We start from the raw sequence: 16093 nt of genomic DNA on the forward strand, positions 1-16093 counted from the left end.
GACTGCAGTGGATCAAGGAGGTTGACATCATTCAGCATGACTGTTTTGGTGGTGGGTTAGTGATAGTCTGGGGAGGCATTGCCATGGAGGGAAGCACAGACCTCTACAGGCTAAACAATGGCACACTGACTGCCATTAGACATTGGGATGAAATAATTGGACCCATTGTCAGACCCTACGCTGGTGAAGCGTGTTCTGGGTTCAATTTGGTAATTTCCATCAAAACTATGGGGCATCCTTACGTTCCTAACACATTACCCAGTCCATATCAGTATATATATCCAGCATGATATTTTTCCCCACTGAGATCCGATGTGTTTTCAAAGTGTTCCTTGCCAAAAAATTTTGAGCGGTGTATATTTTTAGCCCTGCACTACTATATGTATTAGTTTATAAACATTCATTTTGTTTGTCAGAATGAAACTGAGGTTTAAATATATGGCATCGTGATGGTTACAATGCCCTTTATTGTATAAAATAAAAGTATTTAATGTTACAAATAAATTGAAATTCCCTTGTTATGACACTTACGGATTATCCAGCAGCAGTATGATGGGGTTAAGCTCCTTCTTTGGTCTGTAATAAGCTCTGAGTGGAACAATGAAATTATATAGCCCATTTCCTGCAGTTTCAGCTGCAACAATGATGACTTTATTCTTGAATCCATAGGCTTTTGCATCTTCATAATAGTTATGTTGACAACCCTAAAACAGAATTGGTTAGAAAGCATTGAATAAAAACTAGGGTACATAATTGCTATAATTATTAATGAAATCCACTGAAATGCTATTACTCACAATACATAAAAATGGACATTAGATGGCAGTGGCCTGCTATGCAGATTTACTCACACTGGTGTCCATTTATGAGCCAGCGGTAAATGATCGCGGCTCAGTTCTCCGGAATTCTCGGAGAACACAGTTCTCCTGTGAATGCCGTTTATGAAGTGGTGTAGATCAGTTTTCCGAACGAAGGGAGAACGGTCTACAAACGCTGGAAAATGGCTGCTTTTACTATAATCTCGCGAGATTACAGTAAAAGATCAGTTTACTAAGCAAAGGTAAATTATCGCTGCTTAGTTTTCGGTTCCTCCGATTCTCCAGCTCTGGGCTGGAGAATCTGGAAAGAGAACACAGATCTCCAGTGAAGAGCTGAACATGTTCTCCACTGATCTCCTGAGTGTCATAAACTGTGAATGACCAGAGAATAGCTGCGATCCTCTGAATCGCAGCTATTCCCTGTGTCATAAATGGACACCATTGTTAGAACAGCCCTCTGGAACTCGTATTTCTGAATAGCAGGACTTGGTTGATAAGCAGAGTGTTTTGGACTAAATTTCCCAGGAGAGGTAGAGTGTGGGTGGGGGCATATAAATATCAAAGCCTGGGAGATTGGCCATGAGAGTGTGGAGGGAGTTTGAAGGAGAAAAAGGTGTGCTGATGGCTGAAGCGCTGAACAAGGCTACAGAGCAAGGACTGGAGAGAGAGGGAGAGAGTGGAAAGGAATCACTGACCGCCTGGCATGACACGCTGCCAAGCAGGCCACTCTGACAGCAGGAGACAGAGCGAGGCACCAAGTCTGAACCAGAGTGCCCGTAGACTGTCTCTATCCATTGGGAAAGACAGATTGTGGCACTCCACCAAACCACATTGATCAGGTGAGGGAGACCAATGCATCCACTAACAAAATGAACATTCATTGTTCGCCACCGCAGTTATCTGCTTGCACATAGTTATGAACATTGCATATAATTGTCCCAGTTTGTGGCCTAGTTATGCCAGCGCTATAGTTGAAATATATCTGCAGTACGGTTGTTGTTCAAGCTGACCACAGTACATACAGTTACAGACCAAAATACAGCGGTGCCAATTGGATCAAAGGGGCCATCTTCCTCCCTGCAGAGCAGGATTCCTGCTGCTGTTCATTTTTTGTTTTGACATTCAGAAGGAGTTGTCTTTGTCCATAGACATTTATGCCAATTGTTGCTATTAACTATTTCAAGCTAAATTCATGGTTAGAGCTCCTAAAGGGGACACTGCTAATTATAAATGATAATTCTCTTTCTTTCAAATTTAATCCATATCATCAAGGTTTGAGTGAGCGTATCCGTTATTGATAGTCATTCCTGCTCACTGAGGATTTGACAGTCCTCTCAGATTGGAGACAATAGATTATTTCTGAAAGCAGGCCTGCTAAAAGATTCTACTGCTCTATTGTGAATGTCATTACTTTTGCTCACAGTTGCCGAGAGTGATCATATTTGCTGTCTATATCAGTGTTATTTTGTTATTCTTGACTCGGTTACTTCCAAATCCAATATAAACTTCATTTTGGTTTATACTACTCTGTGTGTGAGTCCATTTTACATGTGTGATTTAACTGGATCACCAGAGCACGGTGGTGCCAGCAGAGGTTGCGCTTTCAACAAGAGGTTCAGATTGACAGGGAACCCACAAATTACTAAGCAACTCTTAGGGGGGTAGTGCTATATTAACTATTTAAAAAAATGTATATTTATCAAACACAGGTATACATGTAAAGTATATGTCAGAAAAAACCTCCTGCGCTAAAATGGGGTCCTACCACTCAAGCTGCTGACACTAACCTGTTACCGATGTGAGTAAAGTGTATAAATAGTGCAGCGCTAAAATAAATGTGAATAAGTAAATAAATAATGCAAAAATACAAAAAAAAACCCAGTGCACAAAGGGGTTAAACTATTATAAAGTGCAACATGTGCATTCCCTACGGGAATATTAAATGTGTAAAGGTGATCAGTGTCCTACCAACACTCAAAAAATAAAAAAAAATCAAATAATCACTCTGCCGTGATACATATAAAATTGCACAATAACAAATACAGCAAATCAAATGTGCATGAAAGTGCTCAAAACACAATATTCATGCAAGTGCTGCTAGGAGTCCACTCCGTGCAAATCCTTTAGTGGCCAAAGTGCCCCCTCACCTCCTTAAATCAACCCTACAGGGTCAGCTCGCTCTGAGACTTTAAACCCCTCTGATTGGCAACAGGATCCTGTCCACATCCACTCCCAAGTCCTCCGATCCTTATATGTACCGCTCTGTCAGCAGCACGGAGGAACATTCCTCCGTGATGCCCATGGACAGGCTGGGAAGCTGCTTCATCAACCAGCAGGTGGGCTCGGACGACGCCTACAGCCTCCAGACCAGAACAAGAACAAGCCATATCATCACTTATGAGCCATGGGCAATGCTAGATATTGTAGAACTTTTGAATAAAAAGCAGCAACCTAAGAAACACTATATATTCAAAGAACGGCACCATCTATGCTCAAGCATCATCCAAGGTCACTATTTACTTCTTGTACCGGGATGCCAGCTTAGTGGCAGCTGAAGAAAGTGGAAAAATAACTCAAATAGCTCTGGACAGGGGATGCTGCTGACAGAGCGGTACATATAAGGATCGGAGGACTTGGGAGTGGATGTGGATAGGATCCTGTTGCCAATCAGAGGGGTTTTAAGTCTCAGAGCGAGCTGACCCTGTAGGGTCGATTTAAGGAGGTGAGGGGGCACTTTGGCCACTAAAGGATTTGCACGGAGTGGACACCTAGCAGCACTTGCATGAATATTGTGTTTCGAGCACTTTCATGGACATTTGATTTGCTGTATTTGTTATTGTGCAATTTTATATCTATCACGGCAGAGTGATTATTTGATTTTTTTTTATTTTTTGAGTGTTGGTAGTGCACTGATCACCTTTACACATTTAATATTCCAGCAGGGAATGCACGTGTTGCACTTTATAATAGTTTAACCCCTTTGTGCACTGGGTTTTTTTTTGTATTTTTGCATTATTTATTTATTTACTTATTCACATTTATTTTAGCGCTGCACTATTTATACATATTTATACATGTAAAGTATACCTTGTCTAATCGAAGACAGCAAAATGGCACTTTTTCTTGTAATAGGTGACAAAAGGTAGGTGAGCTTCCTATATATGGTGAATTAGGGGGGTATCCTTTAGAATACCTGAAAAGAAAAGAAAAACAGTCAAACAAACATAGTGCTATAGTTATCTTTGCTTTATGATGCCATTCCACTACATTTCAAGACTGAAAAACAAAATGTTTCACCATCGAGGCCATAATTTATAGCAAAGTTTTTCAAAGTGTCTGTTAGGTTGATTGTTTACATTAATGCGCACAGGCATTCAGCAATACAATGCGCTTCATTGGAACTTGAAGAGTTGACAGGCAAACTAAGCAGGGGCCTAGCCTCCAACAGGTGTTAGTGAGGCCCTGTTATAAAAGTAAAAGCTGGCATGTGATGACTGTCAATAAGGTCCTCAGAAGTCTCCTGAAGCAGAAAATTGTTCTATGTGATTTCCCATGGATTCTCTGCATTGGAGTAATGGAAGGAATCTCAACTGACTATTCTAAGATGCACATTTATGTGACTTGCTGCCTTTTTTGTCTGTATCCATGACCTAAAATTATTTTCATACACTGCAACTCAGAAACATCAGTAGAAACCATGCTGTCATTTAAGATACTATAAAGCAAACCCATGCCTAAGAAACATAAAATATATACTTGCTGATTATTTTTAAGGTGCAGGCATCTCACCCTCATCCTGGAGTAACTACTAAGTTAACAGCTAACCTGGTGTAATCATGGAGCCAATGATGTTTGAAGAGCATACATTCCTAATTATACATACTGATTTCTGATCAGTGACACATTAAGTAGTAAAGCCAAGGTACAGGTGACAACCCAAGATAAAGTGTTATGATCTTAATTCCTCAGCAAAGAAGTATCCCTTGGAGCAGTGCCACATGACAAGCTGCAGGAACAGATTATCTGATATCCTGTTATCCAGCCTGCTGTCTGAGGGCTGCACGCAGCCCTTTGGTACTTAAAACGGAAAATTGTATACTTACCTGGCAGTAATTCTCCTTTCCTTGCATAAGCATGACAGCATACACGCATGGGTGGGTTCCGCCCCCTGCCCAATCCCAGGACCAGTTATACTGTATAATTGAGTCACATCCCCCAAGGCAGCATTCTCATAGCTATACTCAATGCAAAGCCTTTACGGAGGGACCTGTATGCTGTCATGCTTATGCATCAGAAAAGGAAAATAACCGTCAGGTAAGTATACAATTTTCAGTTTTTCTAACACAAGCATGACAGCATACACGCATGGGATGTAGCACGCCACAAACCACAAGGGAGGGTGTTGCTGAAGCATTTTAATCAACATATCATTAGATTAATTTAATATTGATGCCAAACCCCCCTGTTGTCAATGTTGCTTGACCAACTTTGTAATGGGCTAGAAATGCACCCTACATGGATTCGATTGCTGTCCTGCAGAAAATTTTGACCTCTGAATCTTGCCCATGAGCGCGCAATCCTTCTGGCAAAGTGAGCTCTGCACTCAAATGATGGATTCTTCTTTGCCATATAAGTCCATCAGACTACCTTGACCAGCAACAATAGCATTTCCGTACAGTACACTGAAAGTCCTCTGACACTGTTCGGCTTGAAGAGCCCATTGTCTGAACTTCTGAAGGACCACTTCCATGTATTTCTTCAACCTCAAGCCCACTTCTACTTCTTGTAGTGACTCAGAAATGTCAGTTTGGACAAGCTGGAAGGATAATGACCCAGATGCAAAGATTTGAAGACCTTTGTATGGTGCTGAAGAAGAGACTATTCATTTTATTTATTTCAGGTATTTATATAGTGCCGTCAATTTACGCAGTGCTTTACACATATATATTGTACATTCACATCAGTCCCTAACCCTCAAGGGGTGTACAATCTAAGGTCCCTAACTCACATTCATACATACACATACTAGGGACAATTTAGACAGGATCCAATTAACCTACCAGCATGTCTAACCTACCAGCAAGACTAGAGCTATTCTGTTTGATATTGCCAGCAATAAGGTAGTTTACAGCTTGACACTTGGATATCTGTGATCCTTCTTCCAGACATGGTAGCCATAAGAAATACTACTTCAGTGTTACTGAAAATATTGAGGAAGTCTTATCCAGGAGAATGGAGAGTATGCCAACATCTCCAGCACTATTTGCACTGCAAATCCCAAGGGAAAAGAGTAGCCTGCACAAGGCTTTTAGAATTGGTTTACAAAGGTATGTGATGGTCACTGGATCCCAGAAAGTGAGAACATGACAAAGGCTCAATTACCATTTAATCCTATATCTAGGCTTACTTGCAGAAAACTCATAATCTTTATAGCAGGGGTGGCCAACCTGTGGCTCTCCAGCTGCTGCAGGACTACAAGTTCCATCATGCCTCTGCAAAGGCAGTAACTTCCCATCTTTGCAATGCCTCATGGGAAATGTAGTTCCACAACAGCTGGGGAGCCACAGGTTAGCCACCCCTGCTTTATAGCATGGAACAGAGTATTCAATCCTTTAAAATTCTGCGAAGTTTCCATATTCTTTCATACATGAAGTTTTTAGCAGGTGCCCTCGCTTCAACAGGGGTTCAAACGCTGAAGATGAGACCCCCAGTGAAGCCTTCACCTCTCGGTCTCCCAGCAGCTAGATATAAATTGGATGATACACTTTGCCACACTGTGTAAGCCCTGGGATCTTGGAAAGAGAATAGGAGGTTCCTGGATGAGACTGTAATTAAGGATACCAATGCCTGCAAGGCCACAGGAAATTATTGTCCTAATCATAACTGGGCAACTGCAGATCCTGATAGGAAGCCTGGAGACCACTAAGTCTGCTGGATATATACTGTATATAGGCTAACCTGCATCCAACTGGATGTTAGTAGTTCCATTGCTTCCACCTCTGGGAAGATCACTCTTGCAGGACTCAACTGCCATTCATGACCATAGAGGTGACTTATCAGATTGAGATCCTGACAGCATGATTTGTTGTAGACCCATTGAACTCCATGTTGGTTTAGAAACCCCTTGACATCCAAGGCTTGTATCTTACAGTATCTTACAGGAAGTTCTGGGAAGCCAGAAGGACTGGCAAATCTGAATGGGAGATACCTCTGACATAACTTGAATGTTCTTGCATTCCTTCTTGACAGCAAAGATATAAAATGACAATTTTATGTCTGTTTGGAGCATAACTGAGGCTTCCTAGGCTGTGTTGCCAAAACGATTTCAATGCCTGTGAGACACTGCAACTCTGATGTTAAACACTTTGTCCTCTATTGGCATACGTTATTGACCTTGGACTAAATGTTCATTGAGGTGAATACCCAACAAAGTGAATAGATTGTGAAGATCCGTATGCCAGGTAGCTGAAAAGATTAATTGGCTTTAGCCACCACCAAAGGGTCTTGTCTCATATGTGGGGTCACTGTTTCTGTTGCAGAAAGCAAATCTTCCATTACTTTAGCAAACCTGATTATATAAGGTTCTCAACCTTCCAATGAGTCCAACAGACCTCATGGATTACTGCAGACTACTTTTCTACCATTTTGAGACCATGGCATGCAAACAGATGAGAGAAAGCTATGACTTGTTCCAAACAAGATACTAACACTGTCCCCTCCTCTGAGGGCAACTCTACAGTATTCTCCTGAGTGTCCAGGACTGCTTCCAGGAATATCATTATTGTAATGAGATTAGTTGGTCTTCTCCAGTTTATGACCTGTCCAATTTCGATCAGAGTCTAAATCAGACATTTTGCCAGGACCTGGAGGATGTTGAGCCACCAGTAGGCTGTTTGTCTAAATAAGGAATACTTGTAGCCCTTGTTCACATAAGATGGCAACTACTGGAAGTGATGTTCTGGAAAATGTTTTGGGTATGTGGAAAGGCCAAAGGCTCTTGAATGAACTTAAACTTAAACTCTTGAACAGCCAAGCGAAGATACTCACAGAAAGCATGGGTGTACAGAAATGTGTATTCACACATCTGCTACCTTTAGAGACAACCTACATCTGCCTTATTTGATGGCTTGAGTGACTGAAACCACTCCAGATGAAGCTTTGGATTTTAATCCTTCCTTCTGCTTCATGCCCAAGTCTACTTTTCAACTAGGAACCATGGAGAATATTATCCTTGACATCTTACCTGCACAGATAGCTCACTGTGGAAACAAGGTTTGCTAATATTTGTTGCAAGTCTTGATTGCTCTAAGGAACCATGGTGGGAATGAAATGAGTTAGAGGAGAGGAAAGAAAATTCCACTGACTTCCTTATTGCACAGGACCCATGGATCCTGAACCTACTCTGCCTAAATTTGCATAAATCCCTGCAATCCGACACCTGGACAAGCTTGGGTGTAGAAGAACTTGGCTGTTCCTAGGGAGGAGCAGACTTGGATTTAGGCAAACAAAGAAAGACAATTATGGGTTCTTTCATTCTCTCCTTGGGTCTACCCTGAGAGGAAGTGGCAAAACAGACAGAACTGTGAACAACAGACCAGCAAAGGTTCACATGTGTGATGCCTGCTAGCAATGCAGGATAACAGCATATACCTGTACGCAACTCTTAACCGTATAACAGCAGCTGAGTACTATAGTCTTGTGCACCATGTGGTGCACCTTACCACCTGAACAACTCATAGCCAGCAGGAAGTCCAATGAATGTCCATCCATGGAGTCACTTGTGCAATTCCTAGAGCCCAGCATCCTGCACCCCATTACCTGGATATGAGGGAGGCCTCCCTCTTATAGGAGCTTTACAACCTGTACGAAGGGAGCATCGCCACAGGAGAGTCTGAACCTGTGTGGATAGGCCATATAAATCCGGCAAGGTGACGGTAAAATTTCTGCTTTAAATAGTTCCATAACCTGCTGAGCAGTGAGGAGAAAAAGCAGAATGCTGCCTTGGGGGAGATGACTCATTTATAGCTCCATAATGAGCATGGTATTGACACAGCTCCAAATGATCCACATTGTCACACAATTGATATGATCCAGAAATATTTAGACAGAATAAAGGTGAATGAAGCACCTGGACCAGATGGCATACACTCACGGGTCCTTAAAGAATTGAGCTCTGTCATTTCAAAACCATTACTTCTCATTTTTAGGGACTCTTTAATGACTAGCATAGTACCTCTGGATTGGCGTAAGGCCAATGTGGTGCCTATATTTTAAAATGGATCAAGATCTTTTCCAAGTAATTATAGACCTGTTTGTTTAACATCTATATTTGGGAAGATACTGGAGAGTTTAATAAAAGACCACATAGATGAGTTCTTGCTGGAAAAAAATATGTTAAGCAACAGACAGCATGGATTCATGAAAGACAGAAGTTGTAAAACAAATCTGATTTCTTTTAATGAGGAGGTGAGCAAAACCTTAGACAAAGGAGTGGCTGTGGCTGTGGTATACTTGGATTTTGCAAAAGCTTTTGCCACAGTTCCCCACACATGGGTAATGTGTAAGGTAAAGTCTACAGGCTTGGAAAAATCCATATGTAAATGGATAGAAAACTGGCTAATAGATCATATGCAGAGAGTAGTGGTTAATGATTCATACTCTGAATGGTCTAGGGTTGTTATTACTATTATTATTACTACGAGTTTATATAGCGCCAAAGGGTTTGCTCAGCGCTGTACAATAGGGGGGACAATACATGGCACAGTACAACAACAACAAACAACGTACGAGGGGTAAGAGGGCCCTACTCTTACGAGCTTACAATCTAGGAACAGTTGTTAGTGTTGTACCTCAAGGTTCAGTGTTGGGACTCTTACTTTTTAATATATTTATAAACGATATAGGGTCAGAGAAGGGCAACCAAGCTGATAAGAGGCATGGAGGAGCTCAGCTATGAGGACGGATTAGATGAACTGAATGTATTCTCTCTTGAGAAGAGGAGATTAAGGAGGGATATGATCAACATGTAAATACATCAGTGGTTCATATAGTAAACTCGGTGTAGAGTTATTCACCCTGAGGTCATCACAGAGGACAAGGAAGCACACTTTACATCTGGATGAAAAGAAATTTAAACTCCAAATACAGAAAGGTTTCTTCACAGTAAGAGCTGTGAAAATGTGGAATAGACTCCCTCAAGAGTTGGTTCTGGTCAGCTAACTGGATTGCTTTAAAAAAGGCCTGGATTCCTAGATACACAGAATATAACTGGTTACTAACATTTATAGGTAAAGTTGATCCAGGGAATATCCGATTGCCTCTAGGGGGATCAGGAAGGAATTTTTCCCCCTGCAGGAGCAAATTGGATTCTGCGGCTTTTAATATAGTTGGCCATCCCCTCCTTCTCAAAAAACTCCACTCTCTTGGTCTCTGAGACTCTGCTCTCTCCTGGTTCTCCTCCTACCTATTGCAGCGCTCCTTCAGCATTACCTATAACTCTGGCTCCTCCTCTTCACTCCTTTCTGTAGGGGTCCCTCAAGGTTCCGTCCTCCATCTACACCTCCTCCCTTGGTCACTTGATAAACTCCCATGACTTTAAGTACCATCTCTATGCAGATGACACACAAATCTATCTTTCTACCCCTCACCTCACCCCTTCAGTCTCCTCTCGCATTACTAAATTACTAAGTGACATATCAACATGGATGTCACTCCACTTCCTCAAACTCAATCTTTCCAAAACTGAGCTCTTAGTATTCCCTCCAGCCCATGCCCCCTCCCCTTACTTCTCCATCAAGATCAATAACACAACCATCCGTTGCTCCCCTCATGCCAGGGTGCTAGGTGTAACCCTAGACTCCCATCTGTCCTTTCAGCCCCAAATCCAATTGCTGTCCAAATCTTGTAGACTTCACCTCCGCAACATCTCCAAGATATGCCTGTTCTTAACCTCGGAAACTACTAAGCAACTTATTCACTCCCTTGTTATCTCTTGCCTTGACTATTGTAACTCTGTAAAGGATTTCCGGTGAAACAAATTGTGAATAGAAATGCACATGCGCATAGAAACGTCCAGAGAAGGATGACCGGTTGTGCACATGCGTGCGGAAATGCACGATCATGCACGTGCACACGTATGGCAAGGATTGGCGCCAGATGGACTATTTAAAGGGTGTCCCTGCCCATGTTGAGTGCTGACTGGTCTTAAGCTCCCTTGTGTCCTGCTTGTTCCTGTGTGATTCCCTTGTTGCTGACCCAGCTTGTACCTCACCTGATTCTGATTACCCTCCTGCTTGATACTGGTTCCTGACTTTGGCTCTGCTCCTGACTTCGGCTTGCTTCTGATTCTGTACCGTGCTGCCCGACTGTTGATGACCCTGGCTATTCCTATGACACTGCTCCTGTCTCTCCCTCTCACTACCTGCCTTGCTCTGGTGCACACCTGGCAATCTAAAAAACCAGCTCTGCATGTTACCACTGTGCCTAAACCAGAGGATCATTAGTCTTCCAAGGTCATCATCTGCAGGAGCTGCAAACAACAACTACTGACGCTCTTGTTCCCCTGGGTCCTAGACTCCCTCTGTTTCAACTCCAGTGGGGTCAGGGCTAGTGACACAAGTGAGGCCATCCTCGTCATTTCAGTCTCCCATCAGGTACGTGACAGTACCAGTCAGCCAATGATGGAGTCTGAAAGGGAGGCCTCTGCAATGGGGGACATCTGTCAGTCAGTCTCTGCCTTATCTTACTTGGTGCAAAGTCTGCAAAGAAACCTTGAGCACCTGGAGGGTCAACTACCACCAGAGTCTAATGCCTCCACAGCCACAGGGCCCTCTGCAGTCTCAGATATAAGTACTCAGACAGAGCTCAGTATGATTCTTGGAACTTCTCACCTACCGGAACCCCGGGTGCCAACACCTGAGTATTTCACAGGAGACCGCAGGAAGTTCTGAACCTTTCGCAACTCCTGCGAGCTATATTTTTCCCTGCTTCCAAGAACCTTTGCATCACAAAGCACCAAAGTTGGATTCATTAACTCACTCCTTAAGAATGAACCCCAATCCTGGACACACCACCTTCGTGAGCAATAGGACCCAGCTCTAACTTTGATGGACTCGTTTTTCTCAGCCAGGTCACAGCTCTATGCTGATCCCTTCCTTCGTCAGACTGCTGAATTTATGCTTAGTAAGCTATCGAAGGGCCAAAGGCCTATAGAGGAATATGTTACCGAGTTCCGTATATGGAGTTCCGACACTCAATGGAATGAGTCTGCTCTCTGCTACCAGTTCTGCCTTGGCCTTTCTAACACCCTGAAAGATGAGCTTGCCCGAGTGGGGGTACCAACCAGGCTAGAAGACCTGATAGACCTTGCTATCCACATCGACCGTCAGATCCGGGAGAGACAGGATGAGAAGACTAATGGGGAGGTCTTGATATGTTCAGAGGTGGAGACCCCTGTTTCCTCTACTACTGTTGTCCCATCAGACCTACTTCCCAATAATAGAAGGCATCATAATTCCCCTAGAAGGAGTTTCTGGAGACCACCGTTGTCCTCTGCTGAACGTCTTCGACGTCAAGAATCCAATCTCTGTCTCTACTGTGGCGACGCAGGTCACTATGTACTGACGTGTCCAGTAAGACCTCATAGGTCTTCTCCTAGCTGGTTCCATATGATGCACCCCCAAGGAGCAAGCCGAATGCACCTCTCCTTCCACCTTCACTTACAGCTGGCTGAAAGGACGATTACTGTTCCGGCCATTATAGACTCTGGTGCCTGTAGTTGTTTTGTGGATTCTAACTTTGCTATCCAAAACACGATTCCTCTCCGCATTAAGACACAAAGACTTTCGGTCCATCTGGCTGATCGCTCTCGTATCAGTTCCGGTCCTGTGACACAAGAGACCATACCAATTTTATGCCACTCATCTTCGGGACATCAGGAATTTCTATGTCTGGATGTCATAACTTCTCCAATATTTCCAGTCATTCTCGGTATGCCCTGGCTAAAAGCACACAACCCATCCATCAATTGGTTGTCTGGGGAGATCTTTTTCCCCTCTGAATACTACCCTCTCACTACCTGCCTTGCTCTGGTGCACACCTGGCAAGCTACAAAACCAGCTCTGCATGTTACCACTCTGCCTGAACCAGAGGATCATCAGTCTTCCAAGGTCATATTCTGCAGGAGCTGAAAAGAACAACTACTGGCGCTCTTGTTCCCCTGGGTCCTAGACTCCCTCTGTTCCAACTCCAGTGGGGTCAGGGCTAGTGACACAAGTGAGGCCGACCTCGTCATTTCAGTCTCCCATCAGGTACGTGACAAACTCCCTCCTCATTGTTCTACTTCATCGCAAACTATCCCCTCTTCAGTCTATCATAAATGCTGCTGCCAGACTCATCCACCTTACTAACTGTTCTGTATCAGCCACCCCTCTCTGCTTTGCTGGGTTTTTTTGCCTTCCTCTAGTTCCACGGTTGGTATAGGATTATAACTTTTTTTGGTGGGGGTTGAACTGGATGGACTTTTGTCTTTTTCCAGCCAGACTAACTACGTAACTATATATAGTATAACCGGTCCTGGGATTGGGCAGGGATCGGAGCCCACCCATGCGTGCATGGTGTCATGCTTGTATCAGGGAAGGATAAGTTCACCCTTGCAGAAAAAATAATAAATGCACATTTTTTTGCATTTATTATTTTTTGTGTTAGGAGCCTGTAAAGCATTGCACCATCAATCAGCGGATCGCTGATGCCATGCAGGCCTCCTGTACACTGTCAGTGTATCTGCTTGCTCGTGCATCCCGTATGGGGAAGCCAATATTGCTGACAGGAAGACTCAATGAACTACCACAGCACTCACAGTGTTGTTAGTTCATTGAGGACTACAAGCCGACAGCCTCTAAGGCTGTCAAGTCTTGTAGTCTATTCATTCACTGAACACTGTGAATAAATGATGTGGCCATGTGGGTAGAGCCCCGCATGATCATGCTGTTTTTAAAAACTGACAGCTAGTACTTCTGTCACGGGGGGGGGGAGCGGGTGGTAGCTGCAGGATCAGGAACATGTTACATGTTCCTCCCTAAAAATGGGTACCCCACTCCCCCAAAAAAAATATATTGGGTCTGCCTATCTCTTTTTTAGGTGGACCCAATCAGACCCTCCATTATGCTCTATAGAGCGACGGATGTAAACTTATGTTTACATCCATTTACACCTGTCTACATCCAATCCGCTAAAAATAGACAGATAGAGATGGCAGTCAGGTGTAAATGAACAGGCTGTTTGTTTACATCCCACCGCCCATAGAGGACAGCCATCCAGGATCAGCGGACAGATTCCCCGCTGAGCAAGTGTGTGGAAGGGGCTTAAGGGTAGATTTAGACATGCATCTAAGTCTCCCTTGCCTCCGAAGCCCAATCCGCATTAAGTTCACACTCCAAGGGCTACTGACAAGGGGTAGGAAAGCGATGTGCTGCTTCCTTACCACCTGTTTAAACCTAATTTTTACTGGAACCACGTGTATTACACATGGTTGCAGGGAATTTGCAGCACTTACCGATTGACTTGAATGTGTAGCGTTTGGTGGGTGCAAAGTGAAGCAACAGTGCCGTGGGCTCACGCATTGCAGCCGCAGCATGTAAACCCCCCTTTTCTGCTGCCTTTTGCACCTTAAGGGAGGATGGTCAGAGAGTGGCAGAAACGCAGCTCAACAGCACATTTTTGCCATCCTCCCCCAACCGTAAGTTCAAGCAAGGCACGGGGCCTCATTCACGCTGGGCATACTACAACAAAGCTGTGTTTAGCTGCACAGCGAAGCTCAAGTGTTCTCTGCATCCCCATGCAGGCAGTCCCATTAATGTCAATTGGGACACAGCGGCTGCAGGAGAATGCACAGGTGTTCCATGCATTCCTGTGCAGGCAGTCCCATTTGTGTCAATTGGGACACAGCGGCTGCATGGACACTTGACATCCATGTGAATGCATGTCCCTTGTGATGGAACGCCTGTCACCCCGATTGGGTGACCACATCAGAGAACTGCTTCCTTGCCACTGGGACACAAGACCAAGGTATTATAGCTCGGCATTGCACCCAAGACTAGGCGACACTAGCTTAGATGCCAAGCAGGAACTACTTTATTTAACAAGAACACAGGTTTTTATATACTTCAGAGATAGGGGCATTCCCCAGAATAAAACAAATATTACACAGTGAGATATACATCCCACACTGATTAGGTAGGAGCTTAATCGCATTATCCTAAACAGTGTATGGTAAACAGTACAGCTAACAGAGATGCTCTGATTAATCAAGGAGCCCACCCCTGACAAACTGGAAACAAACCCACCCCTGAATACACAAAGTACATTATATATGCTGTCTTTCAGGTGTTTGCTTTCACTTGTATAATCTGTCCATCATAAAACAAAACTCATACAATATTCCAACAGTCTGAAAAGTGGAATAAATTTATCTTCATAGATTTGTTGAGGGAGATTGTTGATCAATATTTCTGTCCCAAATAGAGGAGCTTCTTCAACCCAGTCCACATGAGGGCCCACATGTTACATCATTCAATTCACTCCAGAAGGGAATTAATCCAAGCCTCGCTCTCAGCATTCATTACATTGTTATCCAACATCACACACTGCTCTCCTCTCTCCATGTGATCAGAGACTGAACCAACCTCTTTTCCATACTCTGACCAGATAAAGCAGGCACAATCCCCAGTCTCCTCTGTGGGCCATAATGAGTGGGTAGAAGGCTAGCCCCTAGTCCCCTCCAAAAGCCCCTGTCCTGGCTGGGTCTGTCACATCCCTGAACTCATACAGTCTGCATTTGGGGCTATGCACTTACAACTGCACAGATGTCAGATCTGTCTTTAAAGCCGCTGCATCCTAATTGACATGAATGGGACTGCCTGAACAGGGATGCATGGAACACCTGTGCGGGTAAACACAGCCCTCCATACAGCCTTCCATGGGCATACGCTATAGTACACCTCATGTGAGTAAGATCTTAGCAGGAATTTTTTAAGTTATGTTGTGTTTATGTATGCTAATAAAGATTTTAGTTTTTTTTAGTTAAAACAGCGATTTGATAAATATTTGGTTTGCACAACTACTGTGGATAATCAGTAGCATCTTCTTTTTATTCTACTGGTCATGTTCTTTCACATAATATATTTTTTTGGGGGGAGGAGGGGGGTCTTTTACAAACTCTGAAAGCTATAAGTGAAAAATGAAAACCTCCAGATTTATATAGAATATGCTTATTTACA

At 43.5% G+C, this 16093-nt stretch overlaps 1 protein-coding gene across 2 annotated transcripts in view; it reads right to left on the bottom strand.

Annotated features, from left to right (window-relative positions):
• LOC149457498 (potassium channel subfamily T member 2) overlaps nt 1-16093 on the bottom strand; it is a 1188731-nt gene that overhangs the window by 339816 nt on the left and 832822 nt on the right. For both annotated transcript variants that reach the window (XM_089683639.1, XM_089683638.1), the window contains exons 18-19: nt 3906-4011; nt 532-704 (exon numbers count right to left, since the gene is read on the bottom strand). In XM_089683639.1, the coding sequence (XP_089539765.1) occupies nt 532-704; nt 3906-4011 (279 nt within the window). The remainder of the gene's footprint in view (nt 1-531; nt 705-3905; nt 4012-16093) is intronic.

This window comes from Staurois parvus, unplaced genomic scaffold (genome assembly GCF_062004578.1).
Source record: "Staurois parvus isolate SC_StPar_1 unplaced genomic scaffold, SC_StPar_1.0 ptg000318l, whole genome shotgun sequence".
NCBI lineage: Eukaryota > Metazoa > Chordata > Amphibia > Anura > Ranidae > Staurois > Staurois parvus.